Source organism: Hyperoodon ampullatus (assembly GCF_949752795.1).
Source record: "Hyperoodon ampullatus genome assembly, chromosome: 8".
Classification (NCBI taxonomy): domain Eukaryota; kingdom Metazoa; phylum Chordata; class Mammalia; order Artiodactyla; family Ziphiidae; genus Hyperoodon; species Hyperoodon ampullatus.
The window spans coordinates 110,416,587-110,441,962 of record NC_136921.1 but is presented as its reverse complement, the minus strand read 5'-3'; the positions used below and the strand labels follow the sequence as shown (position 1 = coordinate 110,441,962).

Below are 25,376 nucleotides of genomic sequence, written 5' to 3'. Positions count from 1 at the left end.
ACTCAAAGTGTGAGTTTAAAACCTACGATTCAGACTCTACAACTGATCTTGGCAAAATACATCAAAATTTAAACTAAGTTAGTCTATTAAATTAGAAATTATAAAGTAAGAATCTTCCAGAGAATAAATTTTACTCTTGAGCAGTACTGGCAAATGTAATCTTTCTAGCTCAGAGTTGCTACTTTTAATTATGTAAGAAAGTAAATCATTTAGTTTATTCATTCATTCATTTCATTCATTCATGCTCTCATTTGACAGATATTATTGAAGACCTACTATGTTCCAAGTACTTGTCTAAGTGCTGAGATACATCAGGAAACAAAACAAAGTTCTGCTCTCAGGACTTTACATTAAAAGGAAAATGTTGCTGGGTGGAACTATATTGTAGCCCTCAAGATTTACACATATATGTGTACATGTGTATTTATATTTATAATGTATTTTGTGTATAAGCTAACATCGAATAGTAAAAGCCACAGTTTATTCTGAGGAGTAGGGGAACCTACTGTGGAAATATCAGTGATAATTATACTATGAAATTTTACAAAATGAAATGCACAAACAGATTAGTAGGGTTCTTTGGTTGAGAGTGTCAAAAACTGACTCTGGCTTTCTTATTTCAAAATGATGGATTATTAGAGGGGCCTGAGACACCCCAATGAATTGAAAAAACAGGTGAGGAACAAACTTGAAACCTTGGTAGTTCTGAGAATCTAGGTAGTAAGAATTAGCCACCTCTTACCTAGAGGATCTAGGAAAGACACACCTTTTATCTTCAAAATATTTTTGGTACTGTAGGAGACCCTGAAAGATGAAGAAACCATGCCAATGCAGTGTACTAAGTAATAAATCACAGTAAACACAGGATTCTATGAAAAAACAAAGGAGTCAGACTTAGCCCATTTTAGGGATTTGTAAATATTTTCTTAATGGAGAAAGCCTCTGAGCTGAGCCTCAAAGAATAAGAAGTTTAACACAGAAGAAGAAACCAGGAAGGAAAAATCCAAGCAATAGTTAAAAGCTTGAAGAAGCATAGAAGGGTTAAATAGCATAGTGTGTGCCCAGGGAACTAAAATCAGCTTGGTATTATTGAGGCATAAAATTTGAGAAAAGGAAGGCAACAAGAACCAAGAGGCAGTAACCCTAAAAATTATCTGGGATTTCAATTATTTTTCCACTATGAAATGGGGAAACTAATACAGCTTTTCAGGAAAGGAAGTGTCAAGATTAGATCTTCCACATAAATAGATCATTTTGGCTAGAGTGTAAAGCTGGAATTGAATAGTGAAAAGAACCAATGAGCAGCTATAAGGCTTTTTCTATGTTCTGTCAAGAGATAATGACTAGGGTTAAAGCAGGAAGAAGGAGGGAAGATTCTAAAATTGATGAGGCAGTAAAATAGGTAGATCTTAGTGTTTAAATGGATGAGATGGATTGAAGAAGTCAAGAATGATTCTTTGGCTTCTGCTTTGGATCACTAGTAAATAGTGGTGGCAGACACAGTGAATAGACATCAGAAGGAACAGTAGACTCAGGGAGGAGAGGAATAATTTAGCGGGAATATTGGTGCTTCACGGTGTGCTAGTATGCTACATTGGGTGACAAAATGTGATCCTTAACATTCAAGAAATTTTGAGTCAACTAGTGGTAAACCCAATGTAGAATGTACTGACTTGACACTGATCAAGATTTGGGCCTCTGTCCTCTAGGGAAGGCTTCATACAGTTTATGGAATTACATATTTGAGGAAATTATAAGGAGAGAAATTAAAGATCACTCTTTGGGAAATAAGGTTATCTTAATTAGAGAATAAAAACCTATATATTGGGGCTGAAACTGAACAGTGTGTTGAGGGATAAGCAGGACAAATGGGTAACAGAAACTTTTGTTTTGGGGATGACACTGTAAGTCTGATACTTTCCAAAAAGGGGAAATGGAAAAATTATGGGTTTTGCCATTCAAATTAAATTCAATCCTTTGGGCTCATATGTTCTAGGTATACTAGGAAATTCCAGATATGCTATGTGAGTTAATTCTTACAGTGCTAGTATATCTAATCACTTACTGAAGAAACCATGATTCAGGGATGATAGGTGACTTGGACATGACCTCAGCGTTCACGAGGGTAGAGCTGACACTTGAATGTGTGTCTTCAAAGTCAGTGCTTCGTCCTGGGCTACTCCACCTGTTACGGTGCAGGGCCTTTCACTCTTCCCTAAGGGATGACATGCATTATGGACCTAAGGTGTTAGATTTCCCTGGTCTGTTTCATCAGCCAAAGACTCTGAACCCTACTCTCCATGGACTTACCTCAATTCTTGCTTCAATTCCAAGAGAAGGGACCTTACGAAGGGAATAAGTGTTAAGGTTTGGCAGAGGGATTTAGATAATTCATACATCATTGATTTTCCCTCAGCATTTTGCTTGGCATCCCCAACCTATGGTTCAAAAGTCCCACACGGGCTTTAATCACTTACTATCACTTTGCTTGTCCAATGTGTCAACACCTCCCAGAATCCATACCTTCTCTTTTCCTTCAGTATACTCATAAAAAGGCAGTACTACCTATTAGAAATGCATATGATCTTCAACAGTATATATGTGATACTCTAGTGTAGAGTTTTCTTTTTATTACTTTGCAGGAATCAATTATAATATGAATTAGCATGTGTAGGAAAGCCAAGAAGGAACATGTAACATTTCCACTTACTTTTTCTAAATTGAAATTTACCTTCTATAATTATCATAGGAAAAGATTAGAAGAGTCACATAAAAGATAATAAAATGTTTTTATTGCAAATTTTAAGTGCGTTAAGGGCCAGGCCAATCTGTGAGTGTGCCTATTGCTCCCAACCACAGTCACTAATGTGGAGTCTTTAAAAGTCTTTTAAAAGTGTAATTGTTTCTATTTCTAGTATTACTCAATTCCTAAGGAAAGTAAAAGCAAATAAAATATAATGTGGGGCTTCCCGGGTGGCTCAGTGGTTGGGAGTCCGCCTGCCGATGCAGGTGACGCAGGTTCGTGCCCCGGTCCGGGAAGATCCCACATGCCGCAGAGCGGCTGGGCCCGTGAGCCATGGCTGCTGAGCCTGTGCATCCGGAGCCTGTGCTCTGCGACGGGAGAGGCTGCAACAGTGAGAGGCCCGCGTACCGCAAATAAATAAATAAATAAATAAATAATTAATTAATTAAAATAATGTGTTTTAAAGAGTTGGTGAAGTTCATGGGGAATTCCCTGGTGGTCCAATGGTTAGCACTCCATGCTGTCACTGCCAAGGGCCTGGGTTAAATCCCTGGTCTGGGAACTAAGATCCCACAAGTCATGCAGAGTGGCCCAAAAAAAAAAAAAAAAAAAAAAAAAAAGAGTTGGTGAAGTTCAGAAGAAAAATAAAACATTGTGCTCAAAACGAAACATTTTAAATATAATTTACACAAAGCACCTCAAATCTTATTCATATAAATTGGCATATTTAACGTGGTAACTTAACAAAATATCAGATCAATATTTTGTTTAAAAAAGGTAAAGTTCACAGCTGCCAAGTTTACAACTTTGAAAATCTCCATGAAGTATTGAATCTATTAAATAGAAACAAAAAATGACTATCACTTTCAATTATTTGAATAATGGAACTGACATGCCTAAAAGATTTATAAATATATTTTAGAATCTCATATTTTAAAGGAATCCTTCTTTGAAATTCAATCTAACAGTTATTGAGCACATATATTTGTCAGACATTATCTGACAGCAATACCATGAGAAATATGGGTTTCTATGTTTTGGGTATTTCCAACTTAATGGAGTGAAAAACTGTAAACAGCTATTATATAATGAACCATTTGGAGCATGGTAAATAGAAATATAAATAGAACTACATGTCATCATATTAAATATATGTATAAATAGAATTAATCCTGATGCGTTACGGAAATATAGGGTGGTTTATAGAAGAAATGGTTTTTGCATTGAGCTTTAAGAACGACAAGAATAAAGAGGTGGGAGAAGAAAATTACAAGATAAATAATATGCTTATCAACAAATTGGGATTGTTGCTTTTTTGTTATTGGGTGAGAATAATGCAAAATGCCTGTCTTCACTTTTTTTTGTGCCTTCTCATAGACACAGGAAGTCACATTCATCCATTCATTGATTCAACAAACATTCACTGAGTACTTACTAAATCCCAGTAAAACTGAACTGTGACATATAAAAGAAAAAAAGATTAGAGATGCAGCCATGGAAGCCAGAGGAAGATAGGATGATAAACAACAATGCTAAGTCTCAGGAGGTCAAACAAGCTAAGGATTCCAAAGTTACTGTTTGATTTGCTACCAGAATTTGACAAGAACAAAATCAGTCAGTTGGTGCCAGAAGCAAGCCTGCAGTGGATGGAGCTGTAAATGGGAAGTGAGAAGGTTATGAACATAGACAATTCTTTCAAGAAAGTTGACAGATACAAGCAATAAGGGGAAAAAAATCAACCAAAACCCAGGGCTGACAGTAGATCCTCAGAAAATGCTATCTAAGTTGATAAACTACAAATGGATAAAATCAGCTTACTTTTTGGAATTGCTTGGTAATCTGAACACAATGGTTGTATATGAGTTAGTTTTCTGTGACTGCTTTGTGTTGAGGCTGTATTTTTAAGTGTCTGTGATATAAAACCACATGTGTTGAGAACTCCATCTGCTCTGCAGTGAGATTTTCTAAATCAGTGTAATAAAGACATTGAAGAGCGAAGCCTACATTGAAATGGAATGGAATGCAATTTGTAAAAATACATTGTTTGTAGATAATATAATTACAGGAAGTTTCAATCCATGAGTAAAAGTCCCTATTAGTTGCAATTAAAGAACGTGTGCCTTGTTCAAGAGGACTTTTAAGCAAATGCATGTTAAAGATTCTTTTATTTATCTACTTTCTATTCGGGTAGCTTTTTTTTTTTTTTACCTGAAGGAAGTCACATAACTCTTTGTATATACTACTTTGCTATTTTATCATTTTTGTGAGGAACAACTTTAGGCCTAAATCACTCTAAAATAAATAAAAGTAGATGATATCCAGTTTCTATTGAATGGTGCCCTCAAATTGGGGCCATTCTTATTCTTGGGAAGTACTTGTGCACGCATACTTCAGCACCCAGGATAGAACCTGCTTCTTAGAAACCCTGAGTGTTGATTTGGGGCAACGCAATCTGATCTCTCTGTACCTACAGGTCTTATAAGACTTAGAGTTTACACGCACTCCATTGGCAGCATGTTTTTTCTTCAGTGTTACGTGGCTCACTCATGTCTCCTCACCTGAATTTTAAGTTACTTGAATAAATCAGGGTCAGGATCACTACTGGAAAAAAAATGGCACATTCAAAATAGTATTCAGCTTTATTTATGAAGGGCCACTTGTAAAATACAAGGAATATACAACCTGTGGCTAGTAATGGTTTAGCCGTTAATACCTGAAGACGGAAGGTGGACAGGTGTTACTAAGGCCTAGAAGGAGGGAGCCCTGGAGTTTTCACAGTATTAGAAGTAGTGAGTTTTGGTTGAAGAAGACAGCCAAACCCACATGATTTCCATAGGTGGAAACCAACAAAATAAATACCATGCACTAACTTTTTTCTCTTTATTTGATTTGCCTGGTTTCATATTGGCCACACTTTGAGTTTTTAAACTCAGACACCATGGGAATGTTCTTATTATTCAAATGAAAAGTTTGTGGCCCCAGAAGAGGAGCACACAAAGTCTCATCTGCTACCATTTCATTGTAGAGTGATATTAGTCCAGTTATATACCTGTCTGAAATTGACAGCCAATATTTGTGTTTTTCATATAAGGTTTGGGGGAAAATGACCCCATTAAGAAAATAAATAACTTATCATATGGCCTTAATTGGTAGTCATAGCTCCTTTCCTGAACTATTCATTCCTTTTTCCATTTACCTTCAGTCAGCATTTTGACTAGATAGGTCATTCACCTGGTGCATCAAACCAAAACTTTATTCCTGCCAAATCTTATTCCTTTGCTTCCTCTTTTAATTAGGTTGCTACCATTTTAGTTTTCCATTGAAATGGAAATTGGCATGTAGAAATGTGGAATTGGAAAATGAGATGGAATTAAACAAAAGGGTATTTGTGAATCTGCTAAATTCCAAATATCTTCTTCCTTTTCCTTCTTTATATAGTAAAGGCACATTTTCTTCCTGGCAGATGATATAAATCATTGACCCAACACAGTGACTATGTTTTCTGTCAGTTTATTTTTCCAGTCACACTGAGCCCAAAATGGTCAGGGAAAAATTTCAGCTTCTAATTCAGAGGAACAGAATTGTGACTATTTTCCTTATTGGAGGCAATCCTCCCTTAGGTATTAGGACTTCTACACCCACCAAGCCCATTGTCATAAGGATAAGAAACAGAGTGTTGTGTCCAGTGGATTATTGATGTGATAGTGAAAGAGAACACTACACTTCCACCCCTCAGCTCCTAGATCTGTGCTTCCTAGTTATGCAGGCCGACACAGAGGCTCCTCTGCTATGGACGTGCTCTGGTGGACATTAAGCAGGACACTAATATCTGGAGGATAACATCCCAACTTCAAGGATGTTGTCAAAAAAATAGTGCCTAAATCAAGGTTCAGCAGACTATTTTACTCTTCTATCAAGCCTGGCTAGTGGGGAGCATGATGAAATCAGTGAATGCCATTCTGAGTCCTTTTGCTGTAAAATATTTGCTGTTTGGAGGTGACATAGTGTGGGTTATTGCGGTAATGGATAAGTTATTCTGTAAGTCCATGAACAGCAGTGCTGATAGGACTGCAGGCAGCAAAGACATGTCCATATCTAGAATATATATCGATTTCTGTTATGGCAAAATTCTACCCTTTCTTGATGGAAGAGTTACCATGCAATCCACCTGTCACGAGGTAGTCAGCTGGGCCAGCTGGGAAATAATGCCATGTCAAGAGTTGAGTAATAATCAATATCATTGGCATCCAGAGACAAACTGGCATGCGCTTGGTGGTCATACTGTCCATCTGGTCATTGAGAGCCTCCTCTGCTATGGATGTGCTCTGGTGGACATTAAGCAGGACACTAATATCTTCAATTTTTTTCATTTTTACCCCTCCTGACAAGTCCATGCATGTATTTTCCCTAGACTTCCTGTCACTAATTCTGTGATTTTACTTTTCCATATCCCTGATCAGGTGGCCATTTATTAGTTACTGTGCATGAGTCTGGATGGACCTATGCTTCAAGCCAATTCTCCTTCCGCAAGAAGTAGAAAACTAAATATCTTGTTTAAAAGTCTTCCAACTGGGAAGATTTATGTCTATTATAGTCTTTTGATGCCACTCCTGGGTAAGATTATAGTGCAGAGCCTGTCCAGTTCCAGTGTGTTCAAGTACATCACACAAACCTGCCCATAAACCAGGCCTACATTTACTCCTCCTCTGCCAGCTTATGTCAGGATATCAGAGGCATAGGCATCGACATGAAATGAAGGAGAAAGGATAAAGCAGGGGATGCAATACGATGGGCAGTTCACTTATATGTTCTAGTCCAGTTCCATATAAACCACTTCTTTCTTATAGTGGAATATAGCTGTATGTGTTTAGTTTTATGGTCAGTGAATCAGACAAGAGTCAGTTCATGATGGACAGTTTGGGTTGCATAGTCACTTGGTATCCCATGGTCAGGCTAATTATTTCTACCATAGCTCAGTAGAGAGCTGCTTTTGAATTGGGGAATATTTATCGGCACAGGAGAAAATGGCCTTTCCCTAAAGCTTATAATACCTGTGCTCTGATTGTCATATGGTGATTGCCAGAAGCTTCACACAACATCTCTGTTTGGGAAGGACACTTGGATTACCATCATATCTGCTGGGTCACAGGGTGAAGATGGTAGGAAAGATTGGACCATGGCCTTGATTTGCTGCACAGCCCTCTCTTGCTCAGGTTCTTCTCAGAACTGGCAGTTTTAGAGGTTCCCTGGGAATAAAACAGGTCAGCACATGTGAATGTAGTTTATGGTGTTCTTCAAAATCCAGAGTACAGGCCCCCTTTACTTTTAAATAAATATAATCCCAACAAATTTTCTCACTTTTTAATAGATATCCCAGTGTATCCCAAGCTACTATATCTCTAACCTTATCCCTAGGGATGCAGCCTCTTAAAATTTACAGGAATTACTCTTTCACTCTGCCTTTATGCAGAGAAGGTCTAGCTCCCTTGTATAGAGGTTGCCTCAGTCAGCAAGAAGACTTGTGGAAATTTTGAGATTCAAAATCTTCAGCCGACATTTCACTATAGAATGTGTTATTTATGAGACTGGTCCAGAAAGCAGTAAGTGTACTGCACACATCTACCCAAGCATCCTTAGCCTATTTGTCAGGCTCCCAATACTTCTCTACCAATATTGCTGTCTTAGCTTTAAAACACAAGTGAAGTTGAGACCCTAATTTGTGTTGCACCTCTGCAACACTGTCTATGTTCTCTCGGACCTCAGCCACATCTGCTCTTCAGCTAGAGAAGAGAGGGACTCCAAAGTTGCCATGGTGACCTTTTGTGTTTTCCTAATTTAGTTGTCATGATTTCAATTTCTGTTTATTCCTATGTAATCCCTCTGAGGTCTCATAAGAACTTCACTTATAATCTGTATCATTTTCATTTTTGTAGCAACTGAGTGTCACAATCACTTGTCCTCCAAACACTTTTCCTCTCTAGCTGCATTTTATTCTATGTCATCACCAGTGACAATTGATTATTCATGATTCCATCCCTTGCTATGGATTATCTATGCTCCCAATTCCCCCCAGAAAGGTTATTATTACATCAAAGATCTCCAACCTAATCTCAAAACCTAATTTTGAAGGTGTCCTTTCTGAGTCTACTGCTGGTATTATGTTAGGGTCTTAAAAGGAAAAGAGTTAGCACATTCAATAATTTGAAAACTATTTATTTACAAAAAGATAATTTACAGAGGTGAAGGTGTAGGGGATCCATAAATGACAGAACTATAATCCAGACTAGTAGCAGCCAGGCAGTGTGCACCCCTATGATGATAGAAGTGAGCCATTATCCGATACAAAAGGAGAAAATTGTGTAGATGAGGCTGCATTGATCGGAGTAATGAGATCATTTAAAGCACTCAGCAAGCCTCAGGTGACACTTCAGGACAGAGCCAAGGGAATACATACTCTGACTTTACTCTCCGTCTTCTAACCTCTTGCCAAAGTGCCATAGTGGCCATGCTCTAGAGAGCATGGGAGCCCTTTTGATATAGTTCATACAGGTTAATTTCCTGGGCCAGAAACCAGGTGTAGAAAAGTGGATAGTGGACCTGGGGTCACATGAAAGATATCCAGTCTATTTTTAAAATTTTATTTCCTTAGAGCTTAGAATAGTTTAACGAATCTAGTAGGTATTCCACTTGTTTGATGATGACAGGATGGAAATATGACTGAATGCAGATATGAATGAATAACGACACGAATATGGTTTTATGCCACGTTTCAGTCTTCAATTATTGTTCTCGTTCTTTTTACTCTGATAGTGCTTTCATCTCCTCTGTTCACATTGTTGACAATCCATGAAATCCTGACTTCACTGCTTTATTCTTTCCTTTCTTTGCATCTTCTTTTCTTGGGATTAAAAGGGTAGCTCAGAAATAAAGAATTCTTCATGAAGTTGATAAAATCCACCACACTGTATAGAAGGTATTTATGTACAATGAAGATCTCAAGGACAGATGTTTGTGGGTCACTGAACCCACATCTACAGTTGTTTTCAAATAACACTCGTTTATTCTAGAGGAACTTCTGCATTCTCACATCGCCCACTGGTGGTCACCAGATGGAGAAAGGCTCGCCTTCCTGATGATAAATGATTCCTTGGTGCCTCACATGGTTATCCCCCGCTTTACTGGAGCTTTGTATCCCAAAGGAAAGAAGTATCCATATCCTAAGGTAAGTAGAATGGAAGTGCTGTTTGTCCGCCCTCTCTGTGTGCCAGTGACTTGATTGATAGTATTCTCGGTTCATGAACAAGTTGTCTTTGGAGAATAAAATAAGCCCCCTTACCAGTCAACAGAGTCATCATTTTGAGAGCTTGCAGTGGTCTGTGCGCAGTGCTTGTGTATGAACAGCTAAAGATGATTCAAGGGTGCAGGAACTTTTGCTGTATTTCTTTCACTTTGATACTCTCATTCTTTATCCCTCACCTTCCTAGTTGAAAAGAGGGTGAGAAAACATAAGAAGCAGCATTGATCCCAGGGCAAAAGTTTCTCCAAGGTATATATTCTGTGAGTTGTTAATAGCTATTATACAGGAGCAAAAAGTGCCACAGTCAAATAAGTTGGGAATTCTCAGTTAAAAAAAAAAATCTAGCTTTTTTTCAGATGATTTCTTAGAGCACTTAATATACTGCTTCTTAATGTGTATTATAAATCTCCTATAAAAAGTAGACTGAGCATAAAGAATCTCTAGTAAGGAATAGACTAAGCATAAATAATCTCAATAAAAAATAGACTAGGGCTTCCCTGGTGGCGCAGTGGTTGAGAGTCCGCCTGCCGATGCAGGGGACACGGGTTCGTGCCCCGGTCCGGGAAGATCCCACATGCCACGCGGAGCAGCTGGGCCCGTGAGCCATGGCCGCTGAGCCTGCGCGTCCGGAGCCTGTGCTCTGCAACGGGAGAGGCCACAACAGTGAGAGGCCCGCGTACCACAAAAACAAACAAAAAATAGACTAAACATAAAGAATCACCAATAAATAATAGACTAAGCATGGAGAATTTATGATTATTAATATTAGCACGAGTATTATTTTGGCAGAGCATACTCTGGAACATACTTTATCAAATGCTGGGGTAGAACCAGAGCCAGGCATAGCTGGAATAGATGGAATTGTTTTATTGAGTGAAGCAATTATGGAAACCCTGCCCAGATAGCAAAACTATTTTTAAGTGTTGGGTGAGGCCTCTGAAAGCAGGCTGTGGAACCATCTGGAGTGTACTGGTTTTTCTCTTATATGTCATCGTTAATTTTTTAAGGTCTCTTTCTTTAAAGTTTATTTTCCCCATGTTTACAAAACAAAAAAAAGTGAGTCCCCCCCCAAGCATTAATCATGTAAGGATGTCTTATAGAAAACTTTTAAAATTCAAGTTTATACATTTTTAGCTCTTAGTGAGGTAAGAGAAGGCTGCTGATTTAATTTAGAAGTCTTTATTAAGCCATTTCTTTAGTGAGTTGTACCTTGTGTTTCCAAAGTACAATAGGTTTTATACTTTTAAGTTTGTGCAGTACCTTAACTGGGCAGAGCCCTGGAAAGATTACCCATCACGTGTATTTTTCTACTCCTGCAATGAAGGCATGGTTGGGGGGGATGACTTTCCTCATTTTCCTATCATCCACAAGACTCATGTTATCCAAGGTGGGGACAGGAGGAAGGAAAGTAGTGAATACGAGAGTCAGGGCTGTGAAGCCTGTTTCCTCAGGGAGATTCTGTGCTGTCTTTCTCCCCATCCTATCTTCCTTCCAATAGGTTGTAGTAACAGAGTGACTGATTGACAGCTACGGAAGACAGCAGGTTTGAGAGGAATAAGATTCCATGATTTTGAAATATTATTTTTAGGGTCTTCTCTGGACATAGATCTGAAAGCACGTATACTCAGTGCTCTTCAGGAAAAAAATGGCAATTTGACCTAACAACAAAATAATTATATTTCCCAAGACATTTGTATGGTACTCCAAGAAAAGTACTTATGTCTTCTCCAATTGTAGATTTAGCCATGTTTTATGTATGACAGTTTGTGCGGGTACAACATACCTGTACCTGTTTTGTTTTTTTTTTCCAGAGAAAAAATTAAAAGATTTTTGAAATATACTCTCACCCCATTTGATTTACTTATAATAATGAAAGTTCACCTGACAATGTAAATACAAAATGAAGAATGGGTCCATACTGTGAAAAGCACATGTCAATGGGCAAGACAGTCACTCAGAGCTGTTCAGTGTGTGCCTTGCACAAAGGGAATAAAATCAACCCCAGGGAAGGGACCACTTTCTGTAATTCATTTTCCAAGAGGAGTGGGGATTTTAGGATTCACACAGAAGAGCTATATGTGATAGCTGCATCTTCGAGTTGCCTTCTCAGTTACAAACTCTTGGGGCTTGAACTTGGACACTCCTAGGCCTTATAATTTTATCAAGACTGAGGCAAACAGATGGACATACAGAAACATCTGAGAAAATCTAAATAAGTCAGCAGTAAGTCAGAAGATACTGGGTTGACAAACCTAGACAATTTGTTTTTATTTAATAAGTTATTATTTAATTAATTAATATTTCTTAATAGTAAAGCTAGGCATAAAATAATAAAAATGTTTGTTTACTAAATGGGTAAATCATGTGTGCTAATAATATGCTATATATTTTAAGGGAGACTTTTCACATTTTTTCTTCATTCGGCCGTCTTCACAAGTGCCTCTGTTTTACAGTTGGGCCTACTAAGCTTCTAAAAGGCTAAGTCCTTTTATAAAAGTCATAGTTATTTAGAGAACAGAGAAATAACTCAAATTTATTGATTCTGTCTCTCTCTCTCTTTCTGTCTAAAACTACCAGAGGTTAACTTGTATCTCAGAAGATGTAGCTGGAATCAAAATATCTCCTTGTCAAGTTAACAAATAGATATGGGGCTCTCTTTGCTCCATTAACTACAAATGACTCAGCTTTGTATGAGTAAAATTCTTAGCCTGTATATTTAATAAATTATGTATCTAATACGTGATGTATGTAATACATAATGAAGGTCCTGGGTGTGTATTAGTGACTACCATTGAGGAGTAATAAAAATAAAGACAAATATTATAGTGGCCAAAGAGAAAGAATCCCAAGTCCTCAGGTGGCTGTCAGTAGAGATATCTGCCCAGGTGCTTAAGACAACAGGACTCAAAGAAACTAGGTCTGGGTTTTCTTCCTATTCTCAGAATAAATTTCAGAATAATTTTCGGTCTATTACTTGAATTTTCAAAGTCTCATTATTTTCTACTCTGGTTTAAAAAAAATGTTTGTTAGTTTTTCCACTAACAAATGTGTTATTTTGATTTGTTCTTACTTATGCAATAAACTTCCAAAAAGTGGTGCTTTAGACATCAAAGTAATGCATAGAGTTCACACTAAATTGTTCTTCAAATTAAACTAGATTAAAACGAGTGTAGCAAATACCCAAAGTGGTCAGGTTTACTAATGAAATACTTACACTAAACAAATATATTTGTATTTTGCTTAATTCAGCATAATTCAGAATTCATAAAATACCCTATCATTAGCAATTCAGCACAAAAAAGATGCACAGTTCTATCTCAGCAACTCAGGTTAATCTTCTTAATTAAAACATTATCTCGTTTAATGACACTTTGGTTGCCAGTAAAATAAGGTTAAGTATTATTGAGGCTTGTGTTTCAGAATCATAGAGGAAGGCTTCTATGGGTTTGCAGTCTTTGTAGCAAATTAGACTGTTAAAAAGCGAATAGATGAACTCCTCTAATTTGCAAACTATTGAAACAATTCAAATATTAAAGGGTACAAATGAACTTGCAACGTGCACTTAATTTCAAAACTCCAAGGAAAGAAATCAAATTGAGATTATAGAATGCTAGACAGCTGAATTTTGGAAACAGCTTAATGTTTGGTTTTTGTCTAAAACTGACCATAGGTGTACACAACTTTCTTTTTAGATGTTTTCATTTCTTTACTTTCTTTCAGTTCCAGTAATTTCATACAAATTCAGAGGGAGATAACAGATTTGCATTGCCTTTGAACCAAACGGATGTTAAGTGGCTATGTTTTCACTTATCAATGATCCTCTTGTTTCATGATGGCTCCAAACTTTTCTCTTATTTGAATCTGAAAGTATTTTAAATTCATATAATAAATTAGTTAGCATTTTTCAAAAAATACTTTGTTATAGTAATGGCTTTCTAACTTTATCTTGTACTTCAATCATGGACTTTTAGACTCATGGTGTGTACACAACTTTTAATTTGTTTTCATGTGAAAGCTAACTGGGATACCAGTGATCCTGTACAGTCCTACAGACCTGAAAAAAACTGCCTTAATATGTGGTAATAACTGCGTATATCTTTGACAAAGTATGTCATGAAATTAGGCATCACTGATAAGAATTCATAAAAATTGATCAAATTTAATTTAATTTCTCTTTTTCTTTAATCAGTTTTTTGAAAGATAAAAAATATGAACACAGTTTTTCACTCACTAGAAAAATCAGTGTCTGACCATTATTTTTTAATTCATGAGTTAATTAATTATATAATTAACTATATTGCTATTTTTTGGCACTTCTGAAAATCATCTTTTTTGTTAGTCCATATAACAAAAGTATGAGATGTTTTTTTCCGCTGAAAGGAAATCTACTTTGGCTCAAAACTTCTGACTGTGACATATTCTCAGAGAAATGTCTCATTTTTGAGAATCAAATAAAATAATACTTGGGGATCTTTAACATCCTGTCCATGGTCCATATCCAATAAATAACAGTCAAAACTGAACCCAGATTTCTCTGATTCATAGATTAAACTGAACCAGTTCTCAAAATGTTGCCCTTTTACCAGCAATATCAGCCTCATCTGGGAAATTATTAGAAATGTGAATTCTCATGTCCCATCTAGACATTAAAAATGCTGGAGGTAGGCCTCAGTGGTCAGTGGTTTAATCAGCTTTCCAGGCCCTCTGGATGATTTTCATGCAAGTTCACCTTTAATAACTGCTGAGCAGTAGTATATATCTATATATAGATATATGCACATATTTCAGTGTTTTAGCGACATTTGCGTACTAATTATAATCATCTGGAAATCCTCTTACAACACGGGTTTTTAGGTCCACAACCAAAGATTCTGATTCTGGGTCTGAATATAGGTCCGTCCATTTGGGGCCCATGAATTTGTGTTTCTATGGTTCTAATTGATGCTGCTGGTTTAAAAAAAGCACTTTGAGTGACACTACTAAATACTCTTCCCCAGCTCTAAATTTTAACATACCTGATCAGGCTAGAGAAATGGTTAGACTCAAAAAATACAGAGAAAGACCAATACTTTCAAGGAGAAACATGGCAATTGAATTAAAACAAAAGTGATGTGAAAGGGACCCCCTAAATGAGGGAGAAGGCTAAATTGCCCAAGACAGATGAACCCAAGCACTGGAGGGTTTTAGAGCAATAAAAAGCTTTACAAAATTTGACACCTGAGCCTTCTCTGTGAGGCAGGCTCATAGCTTATCTTCCAGGAAGCCCTTAATCATGTGAACCATTTTCATAATCTCTCTTTATAGTCACTGCATTTCTAAAATGAAAGCCTTTCTGGACTCCTTTCTTTGGATCAAACTTCTGATGTGTGTGATACGCTCCCACAGATGTGCTAGTCATTTTTTTAATGAAGATTTTTTTTTTTTTTTTTTTTTTTTGCAGCACGCGGGCCTCTCACTGCTGTGGCCTCTCCCGTTGCGGAGCACAGGCTCTGGACGCGCAGGCTCAGCGGCCGTGGCTCACGGGCCCAGCCGCTCCGCGGCGTGTGGGATCTTCCGGGGCACGAACCCGTGTCCCCTGCATCGGCAGGCGGACTCTCAACCACTGCACCACCAGGGAAGCCCGAAGACTTCATTTTTTAAGAGCAGTTTAAGATTCATAGCAAACTTGAGGGGAAGGAAGATATTTGTGCCATATACCCCCAGCTTCCACTTAGCACCCCCCATCAGAGTTGTGTGTTTGATATAATTGATGAAGCTCCACTGACACATCATAATCACCCAAAGTACAGAGTTTACATTACAGTTCAATCTTGTTGTTATGCATTATGGGTTTGGACATATGTGTAATGAAAAATACAGAGTATTTTTCACTGCTCCACAAATCCTGTTACTTTGTCTATTCATCCCTCCTCCCTCCCCTCCATGTTCGTTATTTTTAATAACTTAACAAAACATTCTTGAGGAGCTATTACTGATAATTGGTGGAATGCATTATGTTGCTTCTGCTCCTGATTTAACTCTGGGTTTTGTCAGTACCAATTCCTTGAACGTGAATCTTTCTTTGGTATCTTTAAATCAGTTTTATCATTCCCTTTAGATTTTTGTCAGGTCTTTTAATTCAACTCGCTTTTAATTTCCGTGTCCTTTTTTGTATATCTCACATGGTCTTCTCTTCACAAAGCAGCTACACCACAATGATACTGGTGTGTTGTTTAGAAGCACATTGAGCCACAAGTAGCCAATTGATTCTGTTAATTATTTATTCACATCAACATTCTTTCATTCATTCATCCTACATGCTTGAGATATATTGGCATAAGTTCCAATTTCTGCTCCCTAAGAGTTCACAGTTTGAAGGCCGTTGCCTAGGAATGAACGGAAGCAAATCTAGAGCAGTTAAGAGCATCCTGGGGTTAAATACTAGCTCCCTCAGTTACTGGATGTTTCACCCTGCACAATTTGCTAAGCTTCTCCATTTTCATCTGGAAAATGGTTATAAATAAGTCTTAGGACTGTAGTAGGAACATATAATAAGATAATTCATGTGATGCTTTAACACATAGTAGGAGCCAGAAACATATGAACTGCTATACAGCGTAGTTATTATTTCATAAATTTTGATTTAATAAACTCAGATTACATTTTCTTACCACTGTCTTTCTAGTCTTCATGCCAGGTACATAGTGAGGGCATTCTCCATGGCCCACATCGCAAGGGACATTTATACCTCATTTAGTATTCATTATAATTTAAAAGAAAACCTATGACGATTAATGCATGGAAGAAATTAGGTATTGTGGAATTTTAAACATGTGGCACTGGGATTGGGTAGGTTTTCTTTTTCTTTCTTCTTCTTTTTTTTTTTTTTTCAATTAGCCAAGCTTTCTTCCCTTTGCTTTTCATATCCTATAGTGTGAGCAGCTGCTTTATCTACTAGCTGTTTTGTAAAGCCAGCCCTTCTGGTGCCATTCTAGGGGAAGAACACAGAACATTGCCTAATGAGTAAAGTCATCGTGATTTTCTATCACCTTTAATTGTCTGACTAAAATGCTAGAGAAGCAGCAATCTACAAAAACAATTGAAAGCAATCATGTTGAATTTAAAATCATTTCTACTTCAGAGAAATTAAACTTTTTTCCCCATTGTAACACAAAATTGTAAAAGAATCAAAATGCATTTTCTTTTCTCTTTCTGACTTACTCATATATATAGAATGTAAAAAAAAAAAATTGGTACTGATGAACCAGTGGCAGGGCAGGAATAAAGACGTAGACAGAGAATGGACTTGAGGACATGGTGTGAGGGGTGGGGGAGGGAAGCTGGGGCAAAGTGAGAGTAGCATCGACATATATACAATACCAAACGTAAAATAGATAGCTAGTGGGAAGCAGCAGCATCACACAGTGAGATTAGCTCGGTGCTTTGCCATGACCTAGAGGGGTGGGATAGGAGGGTGATGCAAGAGGGAGGGGATGGGGGATATATGTATGCATATGGCTGATTCACTTTGTTGTACAACAGAAACTAACACAGGGGCTTCCCTTGTGGCGCAGTGGCTGAGAGTCTGCCTGCCGATGCAGGGGGCACGGGTTCGTGCCCCGGTCTGGGAAAATCCCACATACCGCGGAGCGGCTGGGCCCGTGAGCCATGGCCGCTGAGCCTGCGCGTCCGGAGCCTGTGCTCCACAACGGGAGAGGCCACAACAGTGAGAGGCTCACGTACCGCAAAAAAAAAAAAAAAAAAAAAAAAAGAAAAGAAAAAAGAAAAAAAAGAAACCAACACAGTATTGTGAAGCAATTATTCTCCAATAAAGATCTATTAAAAATGCATTTTCTTTCTTTCTCAATATATTCTAATAATGTATTTGCATTGCAACTTTCATTTTCTCAAAGGCAGGTCAAGTGAACCCAACAATCAAATTATATGTTGTAAACCTATATGGACCAACTCATACTTTGGAACTCATGCCACCTGATAACTTTAAATCAAGGTATGTAATTTCAATTTCACTTTTACCAGAAGATAGATCTCTTAACTCCAATTATCATTTTGTTGCAACTTAGAGAGAGATGTGATCAGCTCAACAAATTCACTTGAAAATAAAACTGAGGTTGCGTCCATTAGTGCAGGAATGAACTCATTGTGGATCTCTTGTTGTTCCCAGGAAGCATATAGAGTTTTGAGGTCATTACCAGCACCACAAAATGACTAAATATACTGATACCAAGAATTAGCTCTTTGGCAGGAGATGTGACAGAGAGATGGGGACAAAGGATAATTTTCCATTGAATTTTCTTCCTGAAAATAGTCACTCAATGTTTTCAAATGGTCCTCTTTCAAAGAGTATAATCTTCATAAAATGTGTGTAATTTTCCAACTTTTTCCCTATAACTTGCCAATGATTCCCTAGCTTTGTTTTCCACGCAGAGAAATTTAATGAGATTTTGTTTTGAAATATCCTACATAAGAATCTTGCTTATTTAAGTCTGAGTGGGGAGAAAAGAAACGCATTTTATGGGTCAGAAACATAATTTTAATATTAGCAAAATTTCCAGTATTTGAACAACTAATCAAATGACCATGTGGATTGTGAAATCCAGAGTGGTCTCAGACTTCAAAGGTGATTCTTTCAAATATTTTAATCCTGTGAAAATTTACAGCAGTCCTGGAGACGGAATAGGCAGCTGATTTAGGAAAATAGTTTTATACTATATTGAATGGTATAAGGCTAAGCTTAGAGTTTGTTTTGATGACATCAAAAATAATCACAAGGTGACTGATTCAAGTAGAAATTCCATTCAGTGTTCCATTGACATATTTGAGAAAATTTCATCATATTTGGGATTTTCACAGATAGTGCAGCCTTTACCATGTAGAAAATTTTCCTACTTGAAAAGTTATTAAAAATATATGGAATACTTACACTGGAAAGACCCCCATTAATGATCTGATATAAACTGTTCCTATTATTGATGGAAAAGATGGGGCCCAAAGAAAAAGTATGCTTAAGATTAGTTGGTAGCAGAGGTAGAAAGTGAAGTAAAGCCTGTCTCAAGTTATAGAGCATTTCATCTAGGTTGTGATGAAAGATCTTACAGGGTCATTAAAATTGATGTATAGAATACAGTACAGTTGAGTAAATCAGATGAAACTTCTACTTCTGAGCTTGGTTTACCAGCCATGAAAGATTTGGACACAAATGAAGCAATTATGAAAATTATTAATATTTTATGTGATCCTTAAGGCTTATCTTTTACTCTGGTTTGTTCAGTGCTCTGAATTAACAATAAAGAGCACTAACCTGGAGTGTTTGAGTCACATCTCTATTGTGTGACCTTGGATAAGTCACTATACCTCTCTCTAAGCCTGAATACCCTAATCTTAAAATAATAATTTCTCATTTTTATCAGTTTTTTAAATCTTTGAAATGGAAGTCAATTTTATGATATCCAGGTTTCTTTCTAATAGAAGGTAGTGATTCCTGACCTTGATGCTGTTACCTAAGAGTCTTTCTAATGAATTCACCAGGTAGGACATAGCAGTGTCATCAGATACAAAGCTTTGTAAAGACAGAATCAATTGTCATTATTAGAGTATTAGTTAAGCATATATCTGTTTAATACTTGAGGTACAATGTGATCAAATTAGTCACCCATTGTGAAAAGATATCACATATCTTTAGATGTTGGAAATCCAGTACATAGAATGGTATACTAGATCCCTCTAAGAATGAGGAAGAATCCTGTGAAGAAAAAGTTCTTAACTGTTCTTAACTGTAATTCAGGGATGTTGGTTTAGCAATGAACTTGGTCTACATTTGGGAGAGTCGTGTAATACCTTATCTGCACAATGTATGTAACATGTTTCTTTTTCTGCCTCGTAGTTATGTGCCAGTTAAGTGCCAGTTGTGACATGTGAAACCACAGTTGGCACTTTTGGTGCACCAAAGTGTGTGATTTACTCTTTTTGTTGGAAAACTCAAGACCAAAATTTACTTCAGAATGTTTTCTTCATTATTCCCCAGGAATATTCCATTTTTATGATTCCTTACTCATTTTTTCCTGGTGAAAGCTTTAGTCCAATTTCCTATCACCTGCATATAACCTCTCTGAGCACCGGTATTACTTTGATGGGCCTCCAAACACAAACATGAACAAAATAGAGCTATCCATGGTGCAAATCAAAGAATGCTGCATTTATCTGCACATCAAATGGAAATTAAACTCATACTTTTCCTTGATTTTGTTTTAGGATTATCAATATCTATAATATTTAACACTTAGTACTTTAGCCATATGGAAATTTGCTAGAAAACGATTGTGCCCTCCCTAGTTAGATAGACATTTGAGATCTAAAAGAGCATAACATTTTCTATAATTTATTGGTCAGTGTCCTGGAAATTAAAAACACTCAAGAGGGGTAATTGAAGTGCAGTTAATTAAGGGACTATTAACAAAGATACGCACGGGATTAAAAGGAAACTCACAAGGGACAGGAAAGCAACACAGAGTCTGCAATAGCAGAAAGCCTTTTCTGCCCCAGCACTGAGGGAGCAAGGGGCAGACTCACTTAGGAAACCTGAAGAGGCTTGTAGCTGAAGAACAGAATGGACCAACAGGGCCTGTCCACAGGTAGAACAATTAAGTCATTGCCAAACCGGGCCCTAATAGGAAGTGGGTCCTGGGAATAAACACCCTGAACTCTCTCCTCTAAAGCTTTGAGTTCCTCCAGAAGTCTCTCTTGGGCTAGGGATCCTCGTTGTAGAGTCCAGCCTCTGGAGACCTTGGGGGTGAGTGGTAAGGGGCAAATTCGAGAATAGATTTGGCAAATGGGGAATATTCAACAGACATGATTTAAGGATAATATTTGCCTGAAAATTTATCATTCTTATTACTTTAGGGATGTGTTGGAGATGTCCAGAAGAACACACAATAATTTGACGCCATGTGAAAAGTGTTCTGTCTCTGTTTCTAGTTGTGTTTCTGTCCCTGTCTTTGTGTGTGTGTGGTGTGTGTCCTTCAATCTCTCTGTCTCTCTCTCTTTCTCCACACACACACACACACACACACACACACATGCATCTATGGTTTACCTAAGTAATACTTGTACTTTTCCTAAAAACCTGCTATATTTTTCTCAAGTGCATTGTAGATTATGTAACGAATCATGTTTCAGCTGTTTGCATCAGTGTGTTTTGGACATGGAGTTTACCCTTGGTGACACCTGGGTATCTCCTGTAACTTATTTTCCTTTATCTGTCTCCCTAATTTTATTTACCACAGTATTCTTAAATAATTCTAAGCTAACACAAATTCTTTTTATTTTTTGAAAATGTTAGCTCTATAAATATACAAATTAATAGTTTGTTGGTACCAGTATTAGTAGCAATTTTCCCATATTTATTAGTGACAGTATTCCCATAGGTATTGCAAGCCTATGTACCTTTATTGGAGAATTTAGGTATCAACTTAAAAATACATAGTTAACTTTTAGAGGAAATATTTTTATAATAATGAATCATGCAGATTTAGAGACTTGTCACATTGTTTTGGAGAAGTGGTTACCTCCTGTGTTCATTCATCTCTAGGCTGAAGAATAAAGACAGTGGTTTGTCTTTAGGTTCTCCTCACTCTCTGTCTTTGACATTCTACTTACCAGAAATCTTTCTTTAGTCATCCACCCTTTCTGACACATTGTTCTCAGCCTGTTTCATTGATATGACACTGTCATATTGCCCCTGTCATTCTGGGCTTGAACTGCCTTGGTTTTTCTTCCTATTTAATTGAAGTATGTCTAGTCTGTGTCTCTTATTCTGCCAGTGAATGTCTATACCTTCCAATAAAATCTAATTAATAAATTTATCTGTATTGATGGAAGTGACCCTTCTTACAAATAAAGCATGGATATTAACAGAGGTCTTTGGAGGACACTAGCTATGAGTTGGTCATGAATGTCATCACAATACACTTGTGGGCTATCTGGAAGAGAGTGAGTTCAGAGTAACCATATGTGCACAAAGACTGTTGTGAACAAAGAGTAGTGATTGGACAGGAAGCCAGTGAAAACACAGGTTTGACTGCTAATATACCTGTCTGCTGGTGATGCTGGTGCCTCCATTCCACATACCCTTGTGAACAATTGGATCTCTTGTGCCAGACCACCCAGCTAATAGAAAGTCTTTCTTGACTTGAGTGCAATCCCTCTAACCCGCTTGTCTCTGTCTCTGTGGCTCAAGAGGACCAGATCCTCGAGGACTTCCTGGGTAATCCAGAGCCATGGAGACTAGGAACAAGCAGGAAATCCAGTTATAATGAAGGGACACTTTCGCTGGCCACTGGTCATGGGACACCAGATCTTATGTGTTCATGAGATGGAGTTCCAGGAGGACAGCCACATCTGCAGCAGGCAGGCCAAGGAGTGTGGCATTTTCAGGTAAGGGCACTTCCTTATTTCCTTATTCAGAGGAACCCTGAATACTTATAAGCAAACTGAACAAGTCATTATAAATCATAAGGAGATGTGCACCTAGGACCTTGGAACAAAGAAAGAATACAGGATGTAATTTAGTTAGTAAATACCTTTCCTCCCTTCTTATGTGCCAAGTTCTACTTATCTTTCATTTTGGATATTTCCAACACTTTATTATGTTAATCTCAATGGTTGGAAATTACCCCAATGGACTTTACAAGTTCTATTTTGGGGAGAACTCTCATTCTTATGAATATATGTACTAAGATATCTCACATAAGACTAAATTTTGTTTATGAACATGAGATACTTTATGTACAAACACACAAAATCATATTATTTAATCAAAGAGAAATGTAAGTGGTATGACTATAAATAATTTTTGTTTGTTTTTCTTTTTTGAAATTTTGAACTTTATTTTATTTATTTATTTATACAGCAGGTTCTTATTAGTCATACATTTTATACACATCAGTGTATACATGTCAATCCCAATCTCCCAATTCATCACACCACCACCACCATGCCCCCACCACTTTCCCCCCTTGGTGTCCACACGTTTGTTATCTACATCTGTGTCTCTATTTCTGCCCTGCAAACTGGTTCATCTGTAACATTTTTCTAGGTTCCACATACGTGTGTTAGCATAGGGTATTTGTTTTTCTCCTTCTGACTTACTTCACTTTGTATGACAGTCTCTAGGTACATCCACGTCTCTACAAACGACCCAATTTAGTAGTGCTGCAATGAATATTGGGGTGCATGTGCCTTTTTTGAATTACGTTTTTCTCTGGGTATATGCCCAGTACTGGGATTGCTGGGTCATATGGTAATTCTATTTTTAACTTTTTAAGGAACCTCCATACTGTTCTCCATAGTGGCTGTATCAATTTACATTCCCACCAACAGTGCAAGAGGGTTCCCTGTTCTCCACACCCTCTCCAGCATTTGTTGTTTGTAGACTTTTCTGGTGATGCCCATTCTAACTGGTGTGAGGTTATACCTCATTGTGCTTTTGATTTGCATTTCTCTAATAATTAGTGATTTTGAAGAGCTTTTCATGTGCTTCTTGGCCATCTGTATGTCTTCTTTGGAGAAATGTCTATTTAGGTCTTCTGCCCATTTTTGGATTGGGTTGTTTGTTTTTTTAATATTGAGTTGCATGAGCTGTTTATATATTTTGGAGATTAATCCTTTGTCCGTTGATACGTTTGTAAATATTTTCTCCCATTCTGAAGGTTGTCTTTTCATCTTGTTTATGGTTTCCTTGGTATGCAAAAGCTTTTAAGTTTCATTAGGTCCCATTTGTTTATTTTTGTTTTTATTTTCATTACTCTAGGAGGTGGATCAAAAAAGATCTTGCTATGATTTATGTCAAAGAGTGTTCTGCCTATGTTTTCCTCTAAGAGTTTTATAGTGTCTGGTCTTACATTTCGGTCTCTAATCCATTTTGAATTTATTTTTGTGTATGGTGTCAGGGAATGTTCTAATTTCATTCTTTTACATGTAGTGTCCAGTTTTCCAGCCCCACTTATTGAAGAGACTGTCTTTTCTCCATTGTATATCCTTACCTCCTTTATCATAGATTAGTTGACCATTGGTGTGTGGGTTTATCTCTGGGCTTTCTATCTTGTTCCATTGATCTATATTTCTGTTTTTGTACCAGTACCATATTGTCCTGATTACTGTAGCTTTGTAGTATAGTCTGAAGTCAGGGAGTCTGATTCCTCCACCTCCGTTTTTTTCCCTCAAGACTACTTTCACTATTCAGGGTCCTTTGTGTCTCCATACAAATTTTAAGATTTTTTTGTTCTAATTCTGTAAAAAAATCCATTGGTAATTTGATAGGGGTTGCATTGAATCTGTAGATTGCTTTGGGTAGTATAGTCATTTTCACAATATTGATTCTTCCAATCCCAGAACATGGTATATCTCTCCATCTGTTGGTATCATCTTTAATTTCTTTCATCAGTGTCTTATAGTTTTCTGCCTACCAGTCTTATGTCTCCCTAGGTAGGTTTATTCCTAGGTATTTTATTCTTTTTGTTGCAGTGGTAAATGGGAGTGTTTCCTTAATTTCTCTTTCAGATTTTTCATCATTAGTGTATAGGAATGCATGAGATTTCTATGCATTAATTTTGTATCTGGCAACTTTAACAAATTCATTGATTAACTCTAGTAGTTTTCTGGTGGCATCTTTAGGATTGTCCATGTATAGTATCATGTCATATGCAAACAGTGACAGTTTTACTTCTTCTTTTCCAATTTGGATTCCTTTTATTTCTTTTACTTCTCTGATTGCCATGGCTAGGACTTCCAAAGCTATGTTGAATAATAGTGATGAGAATGGAAATCCTTGTCTTGTTCCCGATCTTAGAGGAAATGCTTTCAGTTTTTCACCATTGAGAATGATGTTTGCTGTGCATTGGTCATATATGGCCTTTATTAAGTTGAGGTAGGTTCCCTCTATGACCACTTTCTGGAGAGTTTTTATCATAAATGGGTGTTGAATTTTGACAAAAGCTTTCTCTGCAACTATTGAGATGATCATATAGTTTTTATCCTTCAATTTGTTAATATGGTGTATCACATTGATTGATTTGCGTATATTGGAGAATCCTTGCATCCCTGGGATAAATCCCACTTGATCATGGTGTGTGATCCTTTTAATGTCCTGTTGGATTCTGTTTCCTAGTATTTTCTTGAGGATTTTTGCAACTATATTCATCAGTGATATTGGTCTGTAATTTTCTCTTTTTGTAGTATCTTTGTCTGGTTTTGGTATCAGGGTGATGGTGGCCTCATAGAATGAGTTTGGGAGTGTTCCTTCCTTTGCTATTTTTTGGAAGAGTTTGAGAAGGATGGGTG

General features: G+C 37.2%; 1 protein-coding gene across 5 annotated transcripts in view; it reads left to right on the top strand.

Moving 5' to 3' along the window:
* Positions 1-25,376, top strand: part of DPP10 (dipeptidyl peptidase like 10) — a gene marked incomplete at both ends in the record, with an annotated part of 1,361,190 nt that overhangs the window by 1,222,745 nt on the left and 113,069 nt on the right. For all 5 annotated transcript variants that reach the window (XM_079710344.1, XM_079710343.1, XM_079710342.1 and 2 more), the window contains 2 exons: positions 9,811-9,965; positions 17,933-18,030. In XM_079710344.1, the coding sequence (XP_079566470.1) occupies positions 9,811-9,965; positions 17,933-18,030 (253 nt within the window). The remainder of the gene's footprint in view (positions 1-9,810; positions 9,966-17,932; positions 18,031-25,376) is intronic.